Raw genomic sequence first — 21,516 nt, 5'->3', positions numbered from 1 at the left:
AGTGCTTTTCAGGCCCAGAGCCATGGCACAGCCCCAGATGTGACACTGTCTTTAGAGATCCAATTAAGGAGTAAGGCTGTAGCACTGGAGTTACCTTGCTATTGCACCATTGGGTGCAGGCAGGGTGGATAAAAATCGATTTAAAAAAAAAACTTTTTTTTTTAAGATACATTAATTTCGTTAAGCATGAAATGGAGCTTGGTTATGTAGCGTGAGGCTGTATATTCTGCAATATTTACATTATTGGTGAACTCATTCAACAAATGCAAGCTGAGATGACATGCACTGCATTGATGCATTTTCACAATTTCACAGTACGTGTGAGAAAAAAACATGAAATAAAGAATTTGAGTAGCTATCAACTATGTGCTATTAACCCAAAATCTGTTCTGATAATGCTGTTTTACTAACCTGGCCACTTCTAAAAAGGAAACAATTTGGTTTGCAAATATTAGATTCTAACTACCAGCAAGAATGAGTTGAATTCCTTACCCTTTAAAGAGCACTTGTCATTTTAGATCAATCATGGCAGCGCCTGTTAGCAATTTATAACAAAATTGGTGCTGCGCGCTTATACTTATATAAATAAATAAAAAATGAGGTTTCAATTACACCCCTAGTGAATCCTTCTGTGTGTAATTATCCTAAACTCAATTCTTCATATTATACAATTTTTATGCAGTGAGGTTTGATAAACCATATAAAATGTGCAAAGCGCATAAAAACACAATACATAAACCCACTTGTGTCCCTAAGCAGGGTGAAATCACAAACCTGTATTAAAACACTTGGCATAAATAAATGCCCAAAGGTGCAGTGAAAATAGACTGACAAATGGCGCTGTTGTGCCTATAACAAACAATAGGGCGGTCAGAATAAATGGACCCTAACTATAAGACAATCTAAAAGGACTAGAACAAATCCTTCAACATAAATGTGCGACCACCACTCAACAAGTGCCTACATGTACCAAAGTATAAATTGCCGTGCTCTCATCCCTAAACTTGGGACTATACTGCTATATAAACAGCAGGAAGAAAAAAAATTTAACCACTTGACCTCCAGAGGATTTACCCCCCTTAATGACCAGGCCTCTTTTTGCTACTCAGCGCTGCACTAATTCAACTGATAATTGCTCGGTCATACAATGCTGCACCCAAACAAAATTTACATCTTTTTTCACACACAGAGCTTTCTTTCGGTGTAATTTTATCACCTGTGTGCTTTTTATTTTTCACGCTATAAACAAAAAAGCCAAAAATTTTGAAGAAAAACAATATTTTTTACTTTCAGCTATAAAAAATATATAGTAAACTCAAAGTTGGTTATAAATTTAGGCCAAAATGTATTCTGCTCCATGTTTTTGGTAAAAAAAAAAAAAAAAAAAAATCCCAATGAGTGTATATTGATTGCTTTGTGTGGAAGTTATAGCGTCTACAAACTTTGGTATAAATACTGCAATTTACGCCATTTTTCTGCTATACAGCGCTGCGCTAGTTTAACTGACAATTGCGCGGTCATGCAATACGGTACATAAATGAAATTTACATTTTTTTTTTTTTTTTTTTTTTTTTCCCCCACCAATTGAGCTTTCTTTTGGTGGTATTTGATTGCCTGTGTGGTTTTTATTTTTTGCGCTATAAAAAGGCTGACAATTTTGAGGAAAAAACAATATTTTGGACTTTTTGCTATAGAACATGTCCAGTAAAAAAAAAAATGCAAAAATCAAATTTAGTCAAATTTCTGCCAAAATGCATTCTGCGACATGTCTTTGCTAAAAAAAAAAAAAAAAAAAAACCCAATATGTGTAAATTAATTGGCTTACGTGAAAGTTATAGCGTTTACAAATGGCGGGAAAGATACTGGGATTTTTATTTGGTGTTTTTTGTTTTTTGGTTTTTTTTTTTTTTTTTTTTAAATACTAATTATGGCGGCGACCAGTGACTTATGGCGGGACTGCGGTGGACATTCTGACATTGGAGGGTACTGACTTGGGGTCACTGACATCCCAAAAAACACTAATACAGTGATCAGTGCGAAAAAAAACCCACTGACACTGTACTAATGGCACTGGGGAGGGAGGGTTTAACTTTATTTTTCAGGGAAGGGTTCTCTGAGTGAGGAGTGTTTTTTACTAGGGAGCGGGGGGGGGGGGGTGTGCTGAACGGGACAAGGCTGATCGAGAGAGAGAAACTTTCTCGATCAGCTCGTCCTCGAGCTGCTGTCAGGGAAGTGACAGATGGCACAGCTACTGCAGCTGTGCTGTCTGTCACTGTTTGCCGCCGATCGCCAGGAAACAGCCGGTAAAGACCGGCTGTGACCCGGCGACTGACATCCGCGGCGGTGATCGGCGGGACAGATAAGGGCGGCGGCGCGCCCCCTCGCATCTGTTTACAAAACACTCGTTTTAAAACGTGGTTTTGCCTGCCAGTGCCGCCCTGCCGCCATATTTCTACAGTGGCAGGGTGGCAAGTGGTTAAATAAGAATTAAAATATTGAGTGAATCCACAAATGAAAATCCAGTGACACTATGATAAACACATAACCTAAATTTATAACAAAGTCCACAAAAACGTGCCACCAATTATTCATAAACAAATTGTGTGTAATCTTCAATATGGCTGGATATATAGATACTTCCAGCGATCAATCTAAATCTGGCAGGTGAACAAACTGTAATCCTTCGCCAGTAAGATTTCCCCCCTCACCTTCATGAAGTGACCACACAGGGTCAAACCGCTTTTTTGCTATTAACCTCCCTGGAGGTATTCCTTAGTGTAGCTCGGGGTAAAGTTTCAGCACCACAAGCGGTAACCCCGAGCTACACTCGGGAATACCTTGCAGTGTTGCTCCGGGATCTCTTCTGCACTTACCTTGTCCTGTGCTCCCGCGATGTTCCCACCCTTCCCCCGCGCCCCCCCCCCCCCTGGCAATGTCCTCCGGCCGATGCCAGCATCTGTCTTCGGGTTCCGTTCCCTGCGGCGTCTGGATGTACGGGGATGGAACTGGCGGGAAATTTTAAAAGTAACACTAAATTCTTAGTAAAACATTACTGTATCAAAAACAATTTCACATTTTGTCCTGTGCCCTGCCTGCATTTTTACTGTTCTTTCTGCCTTGAAACTGAAGTCCATGGCATCCAAAAAGTGTCCCTTTTTTAGGTCAAAAGCGGTTTTAGACCAGCTAGAGAACACTGATAGTAAATTAGAACTACTTGCAGAATTGCGTGATAATAATGAAATTCGTCATCAGACACTGAAAACGATTTTGCGACTTTGCTCAGTGGTGTGTGAACTGGCGCTCTGTTTAAAATTTCAGTGTTTTTGGTTAGAATTTAATAATCATAAAAAAATTTAATTCAATATAAATCAAATTTATGATTTCGTGTTTCAAATTTTAACATGCCGGGAATGTTTACTAGACTCTTGTTTGGACAGATTTCAGTGAGTTATTCCTAAAAATTACAGGCCTACGCTAAAAAAAACGACATATATTTCCATGCAAAAAACTGTACCGCTTTGAGCACAGAAATATGGGCATAATGGTTTGGGCTTTCTTTGACCAACTGGTATGGATCTCTGCTAGGCTGCCCTGTAGGATCCCTCCTTAGTACAGGAAAGATGGCTTGATTCCGTTTGTGCTCGGCAAAGGCATGTCTTAGCGGCACAACCCCTTAACATGGACTAATCCAGACAGCATGGGTTCCTAAATCAATGCTTCTAGACCTAAATAATTTTTTTTATATATTGCCTCTGTCCAAAATATACTCCAATTTTTCTGGTGAGCTTTCAAGAAATTCTGTTTAAACAAAGACTCAATCATTGGGTCAAATCAACCATGTGTAATTTAATCCACGTGACAATTGGGTTTCACTCCCTCTTAAACAGCCTTCCCTTGGGATTTTTCACTTTCAGTCTCCCTCATAAATGTACAGCAAAACTGTCCTAGTGCAATATTGTAAGAATATAAAATATTGAAACCGGTTGTGCTTATGAGCGATCAAACTTCAAAACTATTAATGTGCTATTCCTCCCACCACGTCACTTGTCAGTCCACCAGATAAGAATGACCATGTTCAGTCTTATACATTATGGGAGTAAAAGTCCTCCTTGGTCCAGAGATGACTGCTTTTGCCGCTAATAAACTCCAAAGCGGCTTCATAGTACAGTATGAAAAGCCTTTCAATTTTAACAAATGCTTGTGTTGGAAAATGGCATTCCATCATACACTTCAGTGCAAATAAAGATGGCTCTCACTTCCTTAACTAATGTCAGACTTTCAAGTGCTTATTCAAGCTCTTGAACACCTACCCAATGAAATGCATAGAAAGCAACATCACACCAGAGTTTTGTGTTTTGTTTTTTTTTTGTTTTTTTTTTTTCCCCCTACATGCTGTAGAAGACTGAATGTGGTCATTTTATCTGATGAGACTCCAAAGCATGCAGGTGACACATGGTGCAAGGGGAAATAGCACATTAATGGTTTGAAGTTTGATGACTTGCACTTATGTAAGCACAATTGATTGGGTTTTTGCACTATGATTTATTTCTGTTTCAGTATTTTTATTACAGAAACTATTACTGACGTGATACCTTTTTTATTTGCACTAACATACAATTTTGAGGACAAGCTTTCCGGGTATGTACCCTTCAAGGTCCAAGCAGTACTATTACGAAGTACTGCTTGGACCTTGAAGAAGGGGACATACCCTGAAAGCTTGTCCTCAAAATTGTATGTTAGTGCAAGTAAAAAAAAAGTCACGTCAGTACTCAATTGTTTCTGTCGCAAATGCACTAATACGGCTACAATCACCTCGTATTTTTATTGAAATTTCAAAGTTATCAAGCCATGGTTTGCCCACACAGGGGCAACATCAGACAGGCATGTAGAGAAATTGTGTAAGTATGCATAACAAGTAACAACTGTAAAAGATTGGGGTAATGCTGCACTATCCCCTAGAGGACAAGTCTTCATTAATAGCCTTAATGTCATGAATGAGGGGGAGAGGGAGAGTACCACGGACATAGGACCTGAACAAAATATACTTGGCCATAGCTAGTCGGGGGCAGGAAAGTGCAACTTATCCACAGTTCCCAGACTATCAAATTTTGCATGTAAATCCTTCAGAATACTGGACATCTGCTCTTCAACAATCAGAGCGGTCATCCTGGTTTTCACCCCCTGAAAGGCAAGTCTTCCAGGCTTGAGCAGTGGTTAGGTAGGCAGGAATAAAAGGTATGAGGCTATATTCTGCTGGTGTGCGAAAAGACCCAATTTTTATAAGGTTTCTTTACAAACAATCACATGAAATAACGTCTGCAGTAGGTCAAAGACTCTGAACCAGAAGCCGATCAGATGAGGGCACGACCACCATGTATGTAGAACATCCCACTCTGACCATAATTCCAAAAATGTCTCACTGCTGTTAGGATAAGCATGGGCAAGCCTAGCCAGGATCCAGTACCACCACAAAAGCACCATGTAACTGGCCTTGAGGGTGGTAGTGTTGAAGGAGCATTTCACCATCTTTGTCCAAGCCTCACTCCAATCTTCCCCCTAAATACTGGATCCAAGACCTCACTTCCATTGGGTCACATAGGAAAGGGACAACTGACAACCTACCATTAAGGGAGGAGTAGAGCATCAAGACCCGGGGAGTGTAAACAATTATGCTTAAAAGATATCTTGCAAAAAGACGATTGGCTCCAAAATTTCTGATGTGGTCTGTGTTCTGGGCAGCCATCTTGTAAGGACATCTACCCATTTGTTGAAAACTTGGACACTCTCTTTAAGGGCTATTTAGTAAGCAGTCAACATTCAGGGGAAAATTGGTCTTTTTGCATATTGGCATGTATCCGAACGCAAAGGAAAAGTTTGGAATCATTTTTTCAGACCACTGTAAGCTCACAAGACCTGTTAATTTTCTTTTAGCTGCTACCTAGGCATGGCTGCTTTACAGGTGCTTAAATGGCTTTCATACACTGGGTGCAGTCTTTAGGCTTTTAAAGTGGAAGTAAGGTCCACTTTGTAAGTTGTAACTACAGGTAAGCTTGTAGGTACAGTGAATATCTCCAAAACTTGCACAATTTTAGGAGATTTACACAGCATGCAACCAGTGATGTCAAAGCACATGCACTCGGGGACAGCAAAGAGCTCTTTGACATCATCGCAGCGCTGGTCATTCCTACTGCTGGAGCCTGTGAACCTGGAAGACCGGATGAGGATGGTGGTGCCGGAGGGAATTTGTACAGGAAAGTCTCACAATGTACTAGTATGTGGCGCATACTAGTACATTATGACCCAAACCTGCAGGGGGTCCATTATTTTTGTCTTTTTTCAGGCTGTTTACTACCCCTATTTAGCAACCCAGAGCCTGCAGAAATTTCTCCTCCACTTGTCAGATGCCACTTGGTCTGAGCTTGAGAGGCAAAAACTTTTCAGTTGAGGATTGTTACCTGGTATACTATGGCCTTCACTCGGAATTCAGTTGTTTAGACTGCTATTCTTTTGAACACAACTGTAAATGCACAAGCAGTCAGAAATCACTAACTTTATCAATCACTATTTTTGGTAGAAATATTTCTACATGGCAAATTTACTAGCAGGTGTAGTAGAGTAATAGAAACCCAACAGTCATGACATGCATGCTGCTGATTCTGTGTAATTGAATCACTAATTGAAAGGGGCATGTTCAAAATAGCAGTGTGGAGTTCTATTCGTGAGGTCATTCGTTCTTTGAAAAACAGGTGGCAATTATTGCCTTTATTTAAGGAAGGAAGGCAGCAAATGTTGTACATGCTGGTTACAGTGCATTTCTCTCTGAAATTCTGAGGAAAATGGGTCGTTCCAGACATTGTTCAGAACAGCGTACGTTTATTTAAGAAGATGATTGGAGAGGGGAAAACATGAAGTGCAGAAAATGATAGGCTGCTCAGCTAAAATGATCGCAAATGCTTTAAAATGGCAACCAAAACCTGAAAGACGTGGAAGAAAGCGAAAAACTACCGTTCGAATGGATAGAAGTATAGCCAAAGTGGCAAGGACTCAGCCAACAATCATCTCCAGGAAGATCAAAGGTCTAAAGTTACCTGTGAGTACTGTTACAATTAGACTCCTATGTGAAGCCAAGCTATCTGCAAGAAGCTTCCGCAAAGTCCCACAAAAAAAAGTGCTGTAGAGGTTAGTTTGCCAAAGAGCACATGAAATGGCGCAACATTTTGTGGACTGATGAAAGTACCGTATTTTCCGGCGTATAAGACTACTGTTTAACCCATGAAAATCTTCTGGACGATCCGGTCCGGAAGCGCAGCTGCTCCTTCATTCTGTTTGGCCGCTCGATGGCCGCTCGGCTCCGCCTCCTCACTGGTGATTGGGCGCCAGAACTATAGCTCAGGAAAGGCACACAGGCGGCCAATCACCAGCGAGGAGGCGGAGCCGAGCCGCCCCACGAAAATCCCACTATTCCTCCTCCCCACTGACACCAATGATGGGGCACTATTCCACCCCCCACTGACACAAATGATGGGGCGCTATTCCACCCCCCACTGACACCAATGATGGGGCGCTATTCCACCCCCCACTGACACCAATGATGGGGCGCTATTCCACCCCCCACTGACACCAATGATGGGGCGCTATTCCACCCCCCACTGACACCAATGATGGGGCGCTATTCCACCCCCCACTGACACCAATGATGGGGCGCTATTCCTCACACACTGACACTAATGATGGGGCACCATCATTGGTGTCAGTGGGAGGAATAGCACCCCATCATTGGAATACCATACTGAAATACCATACCGTATTGAAATCAAATCTGATTTTTAATTTTTATTTGGTGTACGTTGGGGGTAGTCTTATACGGCGAATATAGCCCAAACCCTATATTTTAACAGGAAAAGTAGGGGGTAGTCTTATACGCCGGAAAATACGGTAAGTGATCTTTTTGGGTCTAGTGGCCGGAGACAGTTTGTCAGATGACCCCCAAACACTGAATTCAAGCCACAGTACACTTTGAAGATAGTGAAGCATGGTTACGCAAGCATCATGAAATGGGGATGTTTCTCATACTAAGGTGTTGGGCCTATTTATCGCATACCAGGGATAATGGATCAGTTTGACTACATCAGAATACTTGAAGAGGTCATGCTGCCTTATGCTGAAGAGGAAATGCCCTTGAAATGGGTGTTCCAACAAGACAAGGACCCCAGACACCAGTAAATGTGCAACATCTTGGTTCCAGACCAACAAGATTGATGTTATGGAGTGGCCAGCCCAATCCCCGGATCTTAATCAATAGAAAACTTGTGGGGTGAAATAAAAAATGCAGTTTCTGAGACAAAACCAAGAAATAGAGAAGAACTGTGGAATGTAGTCCAATCATCCTGGGCTTGAATACCTGTTCACAGGTGCCAGAAGTTGGTTGACTCCATGCAACATTGATATACAGCAGTTCTCAAACAGTGGTCATACAACTAAAAAGCGATTCAAAGGAAATCAAAATCTTCAAACATTTTTCAGTTTATATAGTGAATGTTTGAGTTTGTAAAGAAGAATACAAACACTGCTATTTTTTTTGAACAGTCTAATCACTTTTCACTTTTGTTAGAGGAACACAAATTTGATATATTTTTCTTCATGTTTTGATTTGGAATAGAATGTGTAGTGTTCCCAATGCATTTGTGTGTATGGAAATAAAAGCTATTAGAAGGATTTTGAGCTTTATTCACTTTTTTCAACACTATTATTTAGAACACAACTGTACCTCAGTGGTTATGTTAGATTTTCCCACTCGTTCTTTTATTTTCTAAAGCTGTAGCTCTCCCAAGTTATGTTTTGGGCCCAAAGGTATTATGTTGTACTTTCCATCTGGGGCCTGATGTGGAGAAACAATTTGGTGCTAGTCAGGTGGCTTTGCATGGTGAGTTATATCTGCACGGCACTCGTATGTCAACATTTTTTTTTTTTTTTTCCAGGAACTTAAGTTGTTTAGGTTCAGTGTTACTATGCATCCCGCTGCTGTATTTCACCTCCTACTGCCACCTGTCACAGGGAAATAGCAATGATTGGGTTGTATATTTTACAGCTTGGGCCTTGCATGCATTTTTAACAGCCTCTAAGGACTGGATTGCACCAATGCAGTTTGTGATTTGTTGGTTTTGCGGTGCATTTTTGCACTTTTTTTTTTTTTTCTGGGGAGGGGGGGTGCGCAACTTGGTGGGCAGACTAAAAGATGCAAAACGTGTCAAATGCACTACATGCATTTTCTGCAGTGTCTATTGAACCAAAAATGTAGTTTGTTTTAAAAGTCCCTGCCCCCTTCCAAAGACATAGATGTCAACATGTCCCATAGGAAACCATTGTTTAGTGCTTTTTGCAGAAATGCACTACAGTCCACTTAACGCATTGATGTGAACCTGGGCTAATATGGGTAATTGTCCACTTGTGACAGAGGCCTCAGGTTCATTGTCCTTGCCTCATGTCTTTACAAGTGGATTGTTGTATTGATTATCTACACCACTTCTATGTCCTTATGCATTGTGCAGTGCCTTTTTGGATATATTTACAGACCCTACATTGGGTCCCTATTTTATGTATTTGTTAGGGGACCTTTTTATATATTTCAAAATGTAACTTGCTAAATGGTGGGGGGGGGGGGGGGAATTATGGTGTTCAGGTGTGGCAACACAGCAGTGGGGCTTTCTAGGAACAATCGTGTTTGGTAGCAGGGGTCTCTTACATGTTAGTAGTGTCTGCAGAGTTGTTTAGTTATTGGCTTTTTACAGGGCATGGGCTGTGCCGTTTTTGTACAGACTTTATTGGGTGTTATCCTATACCACAATATTAGTCTTAAATTACTTGCTCTGTATGTTCTGATGTGAGTTTAAGTGCTTTATGTAATGGCTTTTTACCACATGGTAACACTCCTAATTTAATTGGCTGCAACACTAGACCAAAAAAGAAGTCCTTTGCAGAATGTAGCACCAATGTACTTCCGGTGTTGTCCGTCTCTTACTGCCAGTGTTAGCCTCTTTCACGACTTTGTCTATATGTTGGGATAGTCTGTTGCAGAGGCTTTAGACGTTTAGCTAATGGCTTTTACTATATTGCAGCACTTGGTGTTGAACACGTTAACTGGCTATACTACTGACAAACCAAGACATTTACTGGACGTGTGATCTTTACACTTTGGAGTTCACCTTAGAACAGCTGTAAACTTTATGCAAAGGTCCTGGCAAATGGACTAAAAGTCTTGATGCCAAAATGGATACACGGGGATCAGGGGGGTTTTGTCCCGGGAAGAGAGGGTAGAGACCGGATTGAGATCACTGTTGCTCATTCAGGAAGGGAAGAAAGGGGAAAACCCCAGTAATATTGCTGTCAATAGACTCTGAGAAAGCATTTGATAGCGAGTTGGAGATTTATGATGGACACCCTGGAGGAGATGGGGTTGGGAGATAGAATGAGGAAGTGGATTGGTAACCTATATAGAGGGCCTACTGCTACTGTTATGGTTAATGGAGGAAGATCAGAGACTTTTAGGATGTCAAATGGAACAAGACAGGGATGTCCTCTATCTCCACTGCTGTATATCTTATCGTTGGAGCCACTGCTGTCTATGATGAGAGAACATAAATATAAAAGGAATAAAGATAGGAGACAGAACACAAAGTAGCGGCCTATGCGGATGATTTAATGTTCTATGTTGGAAACCCTCGGATATCACTCCCAAATTTAATAAATACTGAAGTAATATGGGGAATTATCAAACTTAAAAATTAATCCAACAAAAACTGAAATTTTAAATATAAATCTTAAATAGTGACAGAAAAAATACAAGAATTATTCCCTTTTTTGTTTGGAGAGAGAGAATTAAAGTACCTCGGGATAAAATTGTCTGTTTCAAATAAAAATATGTATAAAATTGACTATATTTCGCTTTTAAATGAGATCAAGGAGGAGTTTAAGAGGTTGGGGAGTGTTAATCCGTCTTGGATGGGTCGTATAAACTTAATAAAAATGATAATTGTGCCCAAAGTTTTTTTTTTTTTTTTTTTTTTTTTTTTTATAAATTTCAAATGATCCCAATTAAACTTCCAGAGGTTTTCTTTAAAACACTTAGAAAAATAATGTTGAGGTATATATGGAGGAATAAAAAACCTAGAATATGTTATGAAATGTTGACTAGAACTAAAGAGGTGGTTTAGGACTCCCAGATTTTAAGATATATTATAGAGCGGTGATAATTGCGAGAATTTATGACTGGACTCATAACCCAGGGAAAAGCTGGGTTAAAATTGAAAACACACTGAGTAGGACAAATATAAGTAGGATTATATGGCTACCAGCACAATATAGAGGATTAGATGTTAATACAAGTGTGTACACTTTTGTTTTAAAAGTTTGGGAAATGTTACACAGACAAAGGGATGGGTTTTTAACTCAGTTAATGCCACTAAGAAATACAGACTATTTCGTTCCCAGGAAGGAAGATATCACAGGGAAATGGATCATAAAACAGGACGCGCAATTAAGAGATATAATGGTGGGTGAGGAAATAGGTACATATAGAGAGTTGGAGAAAAAAAGGGGGAGGTTTTTAGTAGAATGGATGAGATAAGATATCAATTGAAACATTTCTTTGAGTCTCCCAAAACCGGTGAGAACTAGAAAGGAGTGGAATTTATTTGAAAGATTACTAGAAACATGGGGAGATGGGAGACACTGTTGCAAAAATATATAGAATATTAATGGAATTGGACACGGGCGCAAAATTAATTTATGTAGAGAAATGGGAAGGGAAATAGATGAGGAGCAGCAGAAGAAAATGTTTAGATTAATACACAAAAATTTTAGCATGCGGGAAGTAGAGTTGAACTACAAGTGTTTAGTTAGATGGCACATTACACCGAATGTGGAACACAAATTGAATGGGGAGATTTCACCGTTGTGTTGGAGAGGGTGTAGAGAAGTTGGTACGACATATCACATGTGGTGGGAGTGTTCAAAGATACAGGTGTTTTGGAATAAAATTATTTAGTAAGAAAAATTAAGTAAGAAGCCCGCCTCACCACCTGCCCCCTCGACCCTGGCCCCTCTCAGCTCCTACGACCTCCCTCCTCCTCCAGCTTACGCTCCCTCACCCACATCTTTAATCTCTCACTCTTCTGGCACATTCCCCTCCCCTCTGAAGCACGCACACATCACTCCCATACTCAAAAAGCTCTCCCTCGACCCCACTGACTCGAACAACCTTAGACCCATCTCCCTGCTGCCATTTACATCCAAACTCCTTGAGCGCTTAGTCTACAATCGCCTAAGCTCCCACCTCAATGACAACAACCTCCTCAACCCCCTACAGTCCGGCTTCTGCCCCCTTACACTCCACCGAAACTGCCTTACTTAAACTAACCAATGACCTACTAACCGCCAAAGCTAATGGCCACTATTCAGTGCTCATACTCCTCAACCTCTCTGCGGCTTTTGACAGTTGACCACCCCCTCAGAAAAAATTACACTCCCTTGGCCTCAGACTCTGCTCTCTCCTGGCTCTTGTCCTACCTATCGCAATGCTCCTTCAGCGTTGCCTACAATGCTACCACCTCCCCCTCCCTCCCCCTCTGTCGAGGTCCCTCAAGGCTCGGTCCTCAGGCCCCTTCTCTTCTCCATCTACACCTCCTCCCTTGGCCACCTGATACACTCCCACGGCTTCAACTACCACCTCTATGCCGACGACACACATCTATCTCTCGACACCCCCTCATTCTCCGCCCGAATCACTAGCCTACTGAACGACATATCAGATTGGATGTCGCTCCACTTCCTTAAACTGAACCTCTCCAAAACCGCTCCTAGTCTTTCTTGACTCCAATCTATCCTTCCATCCCCAAGTCCAATCGCTAACAAACTCATGCCGACTCCACCTCCAACATCGCCAGAATACGCCCATTCCTAACCCTGGAAACCATTAAGCAGCTCATCCACGCCCTCATCATATCACGACGCGATTACTGCAACTCCCTCCTCACTGGCCTCCCTCACCGCAAGCTATCCCCGCTTCTGTCTGTCCTGAATACGGCAGCCAGACTTCACCTTACCAACCGCTCTTTTTCTGCCACCCCCCTCTGCCAATCCCTCCACTGGCTTCCGATTGCCCAACGGATTAAATTCAGAATGTTAACACTGACATACAAAGCTGTCCATAATATCGCCCCAAACTACATCTCCGACCTAATATCCAAATACCACCCAAAAAGCACTCTCCACTCCTCACAAGACCTGCTTCTCTCTAGCTCCCTGGTCTCTTCCTCCAGGGCATCACCCATCCTCTGGATCTCCCTACCCCAATCCATCAGACTATCACCTACTCTCCTCTCCTTTAGGCACACCCTGAAAACCCACCTCTTCAGGGAAGCCTACCCCGCTTCCTGCTAACTGCCGATCTCCTCTTCTCTTCCCACCACTCCATCTCCCACAGCTTTTCCTCCCGTACCACTATCCCCTCCCTCCTAGATTGTAAGCTCCAAGGAGCAGGGCCCTCGAACCCCTCATGTATCACACTGTATTGTCATTGTACTCTCATGTATTGTCTCCCATTGTAATGTACAGTACTGGGCGAACTATTGGCGCTATATAAATACTGTATAATAACGCCATTTTCCTCCTTCAAATCTGCATTTTTTTTTTTTTTTTTTTTTTTTTTTGCTTAAAAGGCAACTAAACACCTCAATGATATATTTATTGAAAGCGGATGATCTGAATAGATGGCTGTTGTGCAAATATCCCCCCCCCCCCCCCCCTTTTCCAATGTCTCCCGTCTCTAGCAGAAAATCATTCATTCTGAAAAGAAATTTCCAACATGTTTGTTCTGTTGCAGCAGGCACACTGATGTGAAAATTGGTCTATCTAACTTGCTCATCTATGACCTGTCTAAACTTCCCATGTTCAGTAAGAAGAATAGAAAAACTATCTTTTCTTTCTATTTCACTGGTCTGGTTTTGGGTTATTTTGTATGCTATGTGGCTATTTTGTGCCCATTCAAGAAATCCTAAACCTGTTGTATGTTTGCTAGTTATGATCTTGTTTTTGTTCAAATCACTGAAGGTTTTATTGCATGGTCTGCTGAGCATGTTCTTGTTTAGGGATACCTTGATTACTAAAGTATAATCTACTTTTTCTAATGTTCAGAGAAGCTGAAAAAATGGTGCTTATGAACAGGGTAATAACTTGATCTGTTACATTGGATTTTCTTCAAGATACCTTGCAAATGACATGGAGGAGGATGAAGAGGATTACAAATATGAAATATTTCCATGGGCTTTGGGTGAAACATGGCGTGAGAGCTACCCCCAGTTTCTACAACGCCGAGACAACTTGTGGGCCAGAATGAAATACAGAGCAGTTGTGAGCAGGAAGTGCTGTGATGAGGCAAGTTTATAAGTCTTTTATGGGTTCATCTGATGAGTCATGAAGATAAAGGCATTTTTGCTTTCAGGTGATGTCTAAAGATTCCTCTCATTGGGCGTGGCTCCGTAACCGTCCAATACACCATAGTGGGGCACTCAGGAGTTACCTTCGAAATGAAGATCTCTTTCCTAGAGGTCCAGGTGTGACTCCAACCAGCTGTGCTCTGTGCCGGAGGTCAAGCACTGATGAATCTGATACCATGGCTAGCAGCAACTCTTCACCAGAATCCAATTCATTTACTTTTTCAAATGTCGAGTGGTCTCAAGACCTCATCTTGCCCTCACCAATGCTTCTGGATCCAGAGTCTGTCTATGATATCAACAGTGAGTTAACTCTAACACATTGCCCTAGTCTAACATCTGTGAATAGTGCAAAATATATTATAGGTTTTGTAGCTGGGACTAAAGTGAAATGATTCACCTATCACTGAGGTATCACAACTTGAACTATCAAAGCAGATTTCATAGGTGCTTTGGGATAAAGTTGTTTCTTTCAGATAAAGGTTGTGTTTTTTTTTTTTTTTTTTTTTGTGTATAACCAGTGGATTTATGACTTGCTATTTAAAGGGGAAAAGAACAAAAACGTTAGAAAAGCCTTGCTTCCCTTTCTAGTATAAAACAAATGTCAGGACAGTACAAATGCGTCTAAAAATTACCCCTTAAGTCACCCAAAAGTAATTTTTTTTTGCCACAATTTCTTGTAAACCAAGAAATATGCCAGTTTTGAGATGGATAAAAAAATAACCACTTGCCTACTGGGCACTTTTACCCACTTTGTGCCCAGGCCAATTTTCATCTTTCAGCGCTGTCACACTTTGAATGATTGTGCAGTCATACAACACTGTACCCATATGGAAATTTTTTTTTCACACCAATAGCTTTCTTTTGGTGGTATTCGCCACTGGTTTTATTTTTTGCACTATAAACAAAAAGCAAAAAATTTGTAGAAAAATGTTTTTATATTATAAAATTTTGGAAACAGGTGATTTTTCTCCTTCACTGATGTGTTTTGAGGCTGCACTGATAGGAAGCGCTGATGGGCATTTCTGGAGGGCACAGGTGGCACTGATAATCAGTGCCGAATTCTCACAATTGCCGGTTATCAGCCGTACTTGTGCTGTGAGGAAGGTGCTGCCGATAACCAGCAACTGTATTTGCTCTGTGTTCTGTGTCATTGAACACAGCTGATCACGTGATAAAAGGCCGCTGTGATTGGCCGGGGCGTACGGGAGGGCGCTTTCTGGGAGGACGTCATGACTCCCTCCCAGAACTGCGCAGTAGCTGTCATTTGACTATAGCATGGTTGGCAAGAGGTTAAGATGCTATTAGCCTTGGTCATCAAGTGGAAGTGTTCCATTGGTGGAAGTTCCCTGTAGGATGAATTTGCACTGTGCACAATTGCTAGATGGGGGAGCGGAACCCTTAAATGGCTCATCACCCCACAACAATCCAACACTCGGTGACCATGTAAAACCAGAGCCCATCATTGGTGTTCAGTTCTTTAAATGACCCCTAAACAATCCCACAGTTCTCAAACAACGCTTAAAGTCCTGCAGGTTGAACCTAGAGACCTTGGTTCACAAATGGTTAAGGTAGCAGCAATGACTGCACTTGATAGACAATGTGCTGCCTATATGCAACCCCTAACAAAACCACCTAATAGACTCCTTTTTTTTGTCATATGAATGTCATCATAAATGTGACCTGGAAAATGGGTCTTCGTAGGGGGGGAAGACAGAATTTGCATTGTTTGCTTTACATTTGTTGAGTAATTTTACTTTAGGTCAGCAAGATCCTCCTGGCTCCTGTGTAACATCACTCAGGCCTTCATGGTGGAGCAGGGGGGGTATTGGATGTATCCCAATATTTTAAGTACCAGGCATTCATTTTGAGGATTTGATGGATAGGCAACTTTGGAGACCACAGACTCCTTATGGTGTTAAGCATATTACTTTATTTTTAGCAAATCTAAAACTAGCATTGCGTTGGTTTGCAATGTGCCATTGAAAACATTAGTGTTTTTACTTCACGTGTCAAACTATCTGTTATGTGTTCTATTAGTGGTAAGACTGTTCTTGTTGCAGTGTTTCAGGAACCACTTGTTGGACTGGAACCTGGAGGGACATCCCTTGAATGGTGCCTCAGTGCTATGTGAATGCTCTAGAATACACGTCCAAAGCCAGTATGCAAGCAACTTAAAGCACTTTTTTCCTGGATCCTTCATTGCCTTATGTAGAACTGGGGACCTGATTTGTGTTGGTTTATGAATATTTAATTAAGCTATAGAATGTTTTTGTTTGTATTACAGTTTGTAAAAGTGGTAAGTTCTGTGGTTTGGTCACAAATGATCACCAGGTGTATATTCTTGAATCAGTTGCTAAAAGGCATTGCAAAATGTTCCATAATCACTATTGAGTCCCATGTCTGAAGTATGGCACTTTTTTACAACCTGCACTTTAAGTACAAAAAAATTGACGTCTATAGATGTGATGCTAGTCTGGAGTTTCCGGCATTGGCAGCAACTGCAATCAAATGTGATTGCCACAGATTGTGGAGAAGTTTTGCAGTAGTTTGTATGCTGTTCATGTATGTCCACTTTTAAATAAACAAATGTTTAAAGTCTTCTCGATCTTGTTGCTTTTAATGGTTGTGTGAAATATATCGGTTTATATACACTTAGCAGCCGATTCCCAAAAAAAGGTACATAGTGAGACATTGAGCTAAATGTAGCTTTAAAATGTACAGTTAAGGTTGGCCATACATTATACAATTTTCTTGTACTATTTTCCTTTACCAAAACAATGAGGTCACACATTTTGGGTTGTCCTAGAACCGTAATGTGAAATCTTTTAATGGGGGACACTAGTTCCAGTGACCCTGGTGACACCCTGGGAATCTCTTATTTTGGAGGACTTTCCTCTTCCTGTTTTGGCTATGGACAGGAAATGAAGGGAAATCGCCCTATGGGACACAGATGGCAAATATCTGATGGGTTTTAACCCTCCCTTGCTCTATCCAAAGTGGGGGGGAGAGTTTTTGCTGTTTCAGTCCCATGCTTTGCTGTCTCACATTTCCCATACAGCTAAATGTCTGCAGGTAGATGTCGAGAGCTTGCATGTAAGATGGAGCAAAAGGGGGACAGTACACTATACTTGTATGTAAACATTGCATTTATTTTATAAAAATGTGAGTTGACTTTTTTTTTTTAAACTGTAGGTACTGTCTGGTGTACCCCCATGTAAGTGAGAATCAAACATTTTGCTAGTACATGATTAGGTGTTTTGAAGCTTACATAGGTTCAGGATAACCTTTGCAAAGAGAGCAGCTTCTGTTAAAGAATTTTTTTGTTTTAGTAAAGGATCCCATTTGCTAGAAACACAACATCTTAATTGTACTGTGCAGGACAGAGGATGTGTAGTTGTAGGTCAGCGATTATATGCTGCTACATTTTAAGCATATAGACAAAATTCTTCACTGGGGTCAAGAGGAAATATGAGTGAATCATTCTTTTAATTTGTATCCCAAATTGTTCGCTTTACCCAGAGTGTAGCGCTATTTACTGTTGTATAGTGAATATATCCCAAATGAAGTAAAAACAAGTTTCAAAATGTGAAAGTTGAGCATCTTTCATAAATTAGCCTGTGTATGGACAATCTGGAAAGTGCTTAACTGCTTCCCGTCTGCCCTATAGCAGATATACTGCTACAGGGTGACACGGGTGCTCAAAATCGTGTATAGATACGCGATTTTTGCATTCTGGGTAAGGGCACATGCCCTTCCCGCGCCGCCATTGGTGGATGTCAATCACCCGGTCCCAGCCAGTGATTACTCTCCTCCGCCTGGTGTTTGCCGAGGATCTCCGTCAGGGTGGGGAGAGAACTGTTGGTAAACAAAACAGTTATTCTCCCTGTCAGCTTGTGCACAGCCATGCAAAGCAGTGTGCTTGCAGTGAAGCACACATGGTGAAACACACCCAGCACACAGTTAACCCTTTGATTGCCCCAGATGTTAACCCCTTCCTGCCCAGTGCCATTAGTACAGTCAGTGCTTTTTATTAGCACTGATCACTGTATTGGTGTCACCTGGGGATGTCTGACAGTCCCCCCCAGTTTCAGAATGCCTGCCAGTGTCTGTATATAAGTTGCTGATTGCTGCAGTTACTAGTAAATATTAAAAAAGGGGAAAAATTCCATTATTTATACTGCCATTTGTAAACCAATTAACACATTTGTTTTTTTTGTTTTTGTAGCAGAATACATTTTGGCCTAAAATTATGACTAGATTCCATTTTTTTTTTTTTTTTTTTTTTTTGTGTTAATAGTACAAATAAATGCAGAGGTGATCAAATGCCACCAAAAAGCTCTACTTGTGGGGAAGGATGTAAATTTCATTTGGGTGCAGCGTTGCATGACCATGCAATTGTCAAAGTAACGCAGCGCCATAACACAAAAAATGGCCTGGTCAGGAAGTGGGGTTAAATCCTCTGGAGGGCAAGTGGTTAAAGTGCAAATACATATGAGAATCAATAGATGGTGACTGATCTTTGATTATATTGGAAGACGTATTAATGTCCCAAAAGGAATTCTTTTGGTTCCCACTTAAGAGCTAACTTCCAATCTCTTGACTTCTGTAAATTCCACACATTTCACAATGGGCCAAGTGAAAGCTTTGCTTGCATTGTATGTTCATTCACTTCATGAGACTCCAGTTTTCTGCTGGTGTGCTTAGGTGATCTCTATTTTGAAATTTGTATATACTTTTTTTTTTTTCTCTATACTGCTTCAACTGACTTATATAAACATGAACTGCTTATTGCCTCAACTCACAAGCTTCTTCCAGATTAGTTGTCTTGACTTATATCTTGAAACTGTACCTGAAGCCTGCATCAGCAGGGCTGGCCTGTAATGTATGCATTGGGAACTGGATCTTGTGCTCACTACTCACCTTGGCACATAGTGCTAGGAGTGTCATTTGCTGCAGGGTGCTATACTGTTTGAGTCTGTGGTCCATTCCCGTGGTAACCATACTCCTGAATACCTATCATGGTGGACATAACACAAAAAGGGGTCAAGTTTGGTCCTCTTCAGCAGCCTGAAGCATGGATAAGGTAAGACAGTTTCTGTTTTGCACAGAGCAGCCACAATCCTCTACTTTTTGGGTCCCCTGCCAGCAGTCCTGGAATTAAGGTTAAAAAAAAAAGCAGGGTTTTTTTTGTGGTGGGTTTTCAAATGCAACATTTTGTTGATACCAGTTACCATTGCCTTCAGCTGTGAATGCAAAAAACATGTTTGTGTCTCTGCTTTGTACTAGCTGCTTCTCCACAGGACATCAGTTAGTGCCTGGGTTATAGTATTGCCAGATGCAAAAATGCATGGCATCTATACAATTTTGTGAATTCCCCCATAATGTATCGGATCTCACTTGTCAATGGTGACAAAGCAGAGGAGCTGAGAAAAACGAATTGATCTATAGATGGCCCTGAGGAAAACCACAAGATCCTAAAGGTGATGGCTGCCCCTGCACCAGAGCAAGGTCCTATATTTACACAGCCCCCTTCCTCTGTTAGCTTCATTTTCAGGTGTGAAACATGGCATATGCTCTGACTCTCAATTACTTGAAGTTATACAGAAGTATGAGCCTGATCCTAACTTCATTGAGGACGAGATAGATGCAGAAGAGGATCCTGAAGGGAAATGTTCACAACCTGCATTTTGGGGGACACAAGCTAAGGCTTCATGTCATATACAGTTAGGCCCATATACAGTCAGGTCCATAAATATTGGGACATCGACACAATTCTAACATTTTTTGCTCTATACACCACCACAATGGATTTGAAATGAATCTAACAAAATGTGCTTTAACTGCAGACCCTCAGCTTTAATTAGAGTGTGATTACATCCAACTCAGGTGAACAGTGTAGGAATTACAACAGTTTGCATATGTCTCCCATTTGTTAAGGGACCAAAAGTAATGGGACAGAATAATCATAAATCAAACTTTCACCTTTTTAATACTTGGTTGCAAATTCTTTGCAGTCAATTACAGCCTGAAGTCTGGAACGCATAGACATCACCAGACGCTGGGTTTCATCCCTGGTGATGCTCTGTCAGGCCTCTACTGCAACTGTCTTCAGTTCCTGCTTGTTCTTGGGGCATTTTCCCTTCAGTTTTGTCTTCAAGTGAAATGCATGCTCAATCGGATTCAGGTCAGGCGATTGACTTGGCCATTGCATAACATTCCACTTCTTTCCCTTAAACTCTTTGGTTGCTTTTGCAGTATGCTTTGGGTCATTGTCCATCTGCACCGTGAAGCGGCGTCCAATGAGTTCTGAAGCATTTGGCTGAATATGAGCAGATAATATTGCCTGAAACATTTCAGAATTCATCCTGCTGCTTTTGTCAGCAGTCACATCATCAAATACAAGAGAACCAGTTCCACTGGCAGCCATACATGCCCACGCCATGACACTACCACCACCATGCTTCACTGATGAGGTGGTATGCTTAGGCTCATGAGCAGTTCCTTTCCTTCTCCATACTCTTCTCATCATTCTGGTACAAGTTGATCTTGGTCTCATCTGTCCATAGGATGTGAAGGATTTTTAGATGTCGTTTGGCAAACTCTAATCTGGCCTTCCTGTTTGAGGCTCACCAATGGTTTTACATCTTGTGGTATTCACTCTGGTGAAGGCTTCTCTTGATTGTTGACTTTGACACACATACACCTACCTCCCTGGAGAGTGTTCTTGATCTGGCCAACTGTTGTGAAGGGTGTTTTCTTCACCAGGGAAAGAATTCTTCGGTCATCCATCACAGTTTTCCGTGGTCTTTTGGTGTTGCTGAGCTCCCTGGTGCATTTCTTCTTTTTAAGAATGTTCCAAACAGTTGTTTTGGCCACACCTAATGTTTGTTATCTTTCTGATGGGTTTGTTTTTTTAGCCTAATGATGGCTTGCTTCACTGATAGTGACAGCTCTTTCTCTCTCATCTTGAGAGTTGAAAGCAACAGATACCAAATGCAAATGGCACACTTGAAATTAACTCTGG

The 21,516-nt window shown here is 41.3% G+C and overlaps 1 protein-coding gene across 1 annotated transcript in view; it reads left to right on the top strand.

Annotated features, from left to right (window-relative positions):
* LOC149441397 (speedy protein 1-B-like) overlaps positions 1–17,092 on the top strand; it is a 54,235-nt gene extending 37,143 nt beyond the window's left edge. The window contains exons 4-6 of the mRNA XM_089657406.1: positions 14,259–14,430; positions 14,498–14,792; positions 16,553–17,092. Of these exons, the coding sequence (XP_089513532.1) occupies positions 14,259–14,430; positions 14,498–14,792; positions 16,553–16,623 (538 nt within the window). The 3' untranslated portion in view covers positions 16,624–17,092. The remainder of the gene's footprint in view (positions 1–14,258; positions 14,431–14,497; positions 14,793–16,552) is intronic.
* The last annotated feature ends 4,424 nt before the right edge of the window (positions 17,093–21,516 follow it).

Source organism: Staurois parvus, unplaced genomic scaffold (assembly GCF_062004578.1).
Source record: "Staurois parvus isolate SC_StPar_1 unplaced genomic scaffold, SC_StPar_1.0 ptg000989l, whole genome shotgun sequence".
Lineage (NCBI taxonomy): Eukaryota > Metazoa > Chordata > Amphibia > Anura > Ranidae > Staurois > Staurois parvus.
Note: the sequence above shows the minus strand (reverse complement) of the source record. Positions and strands in the feature narration are given on the sequence as shown.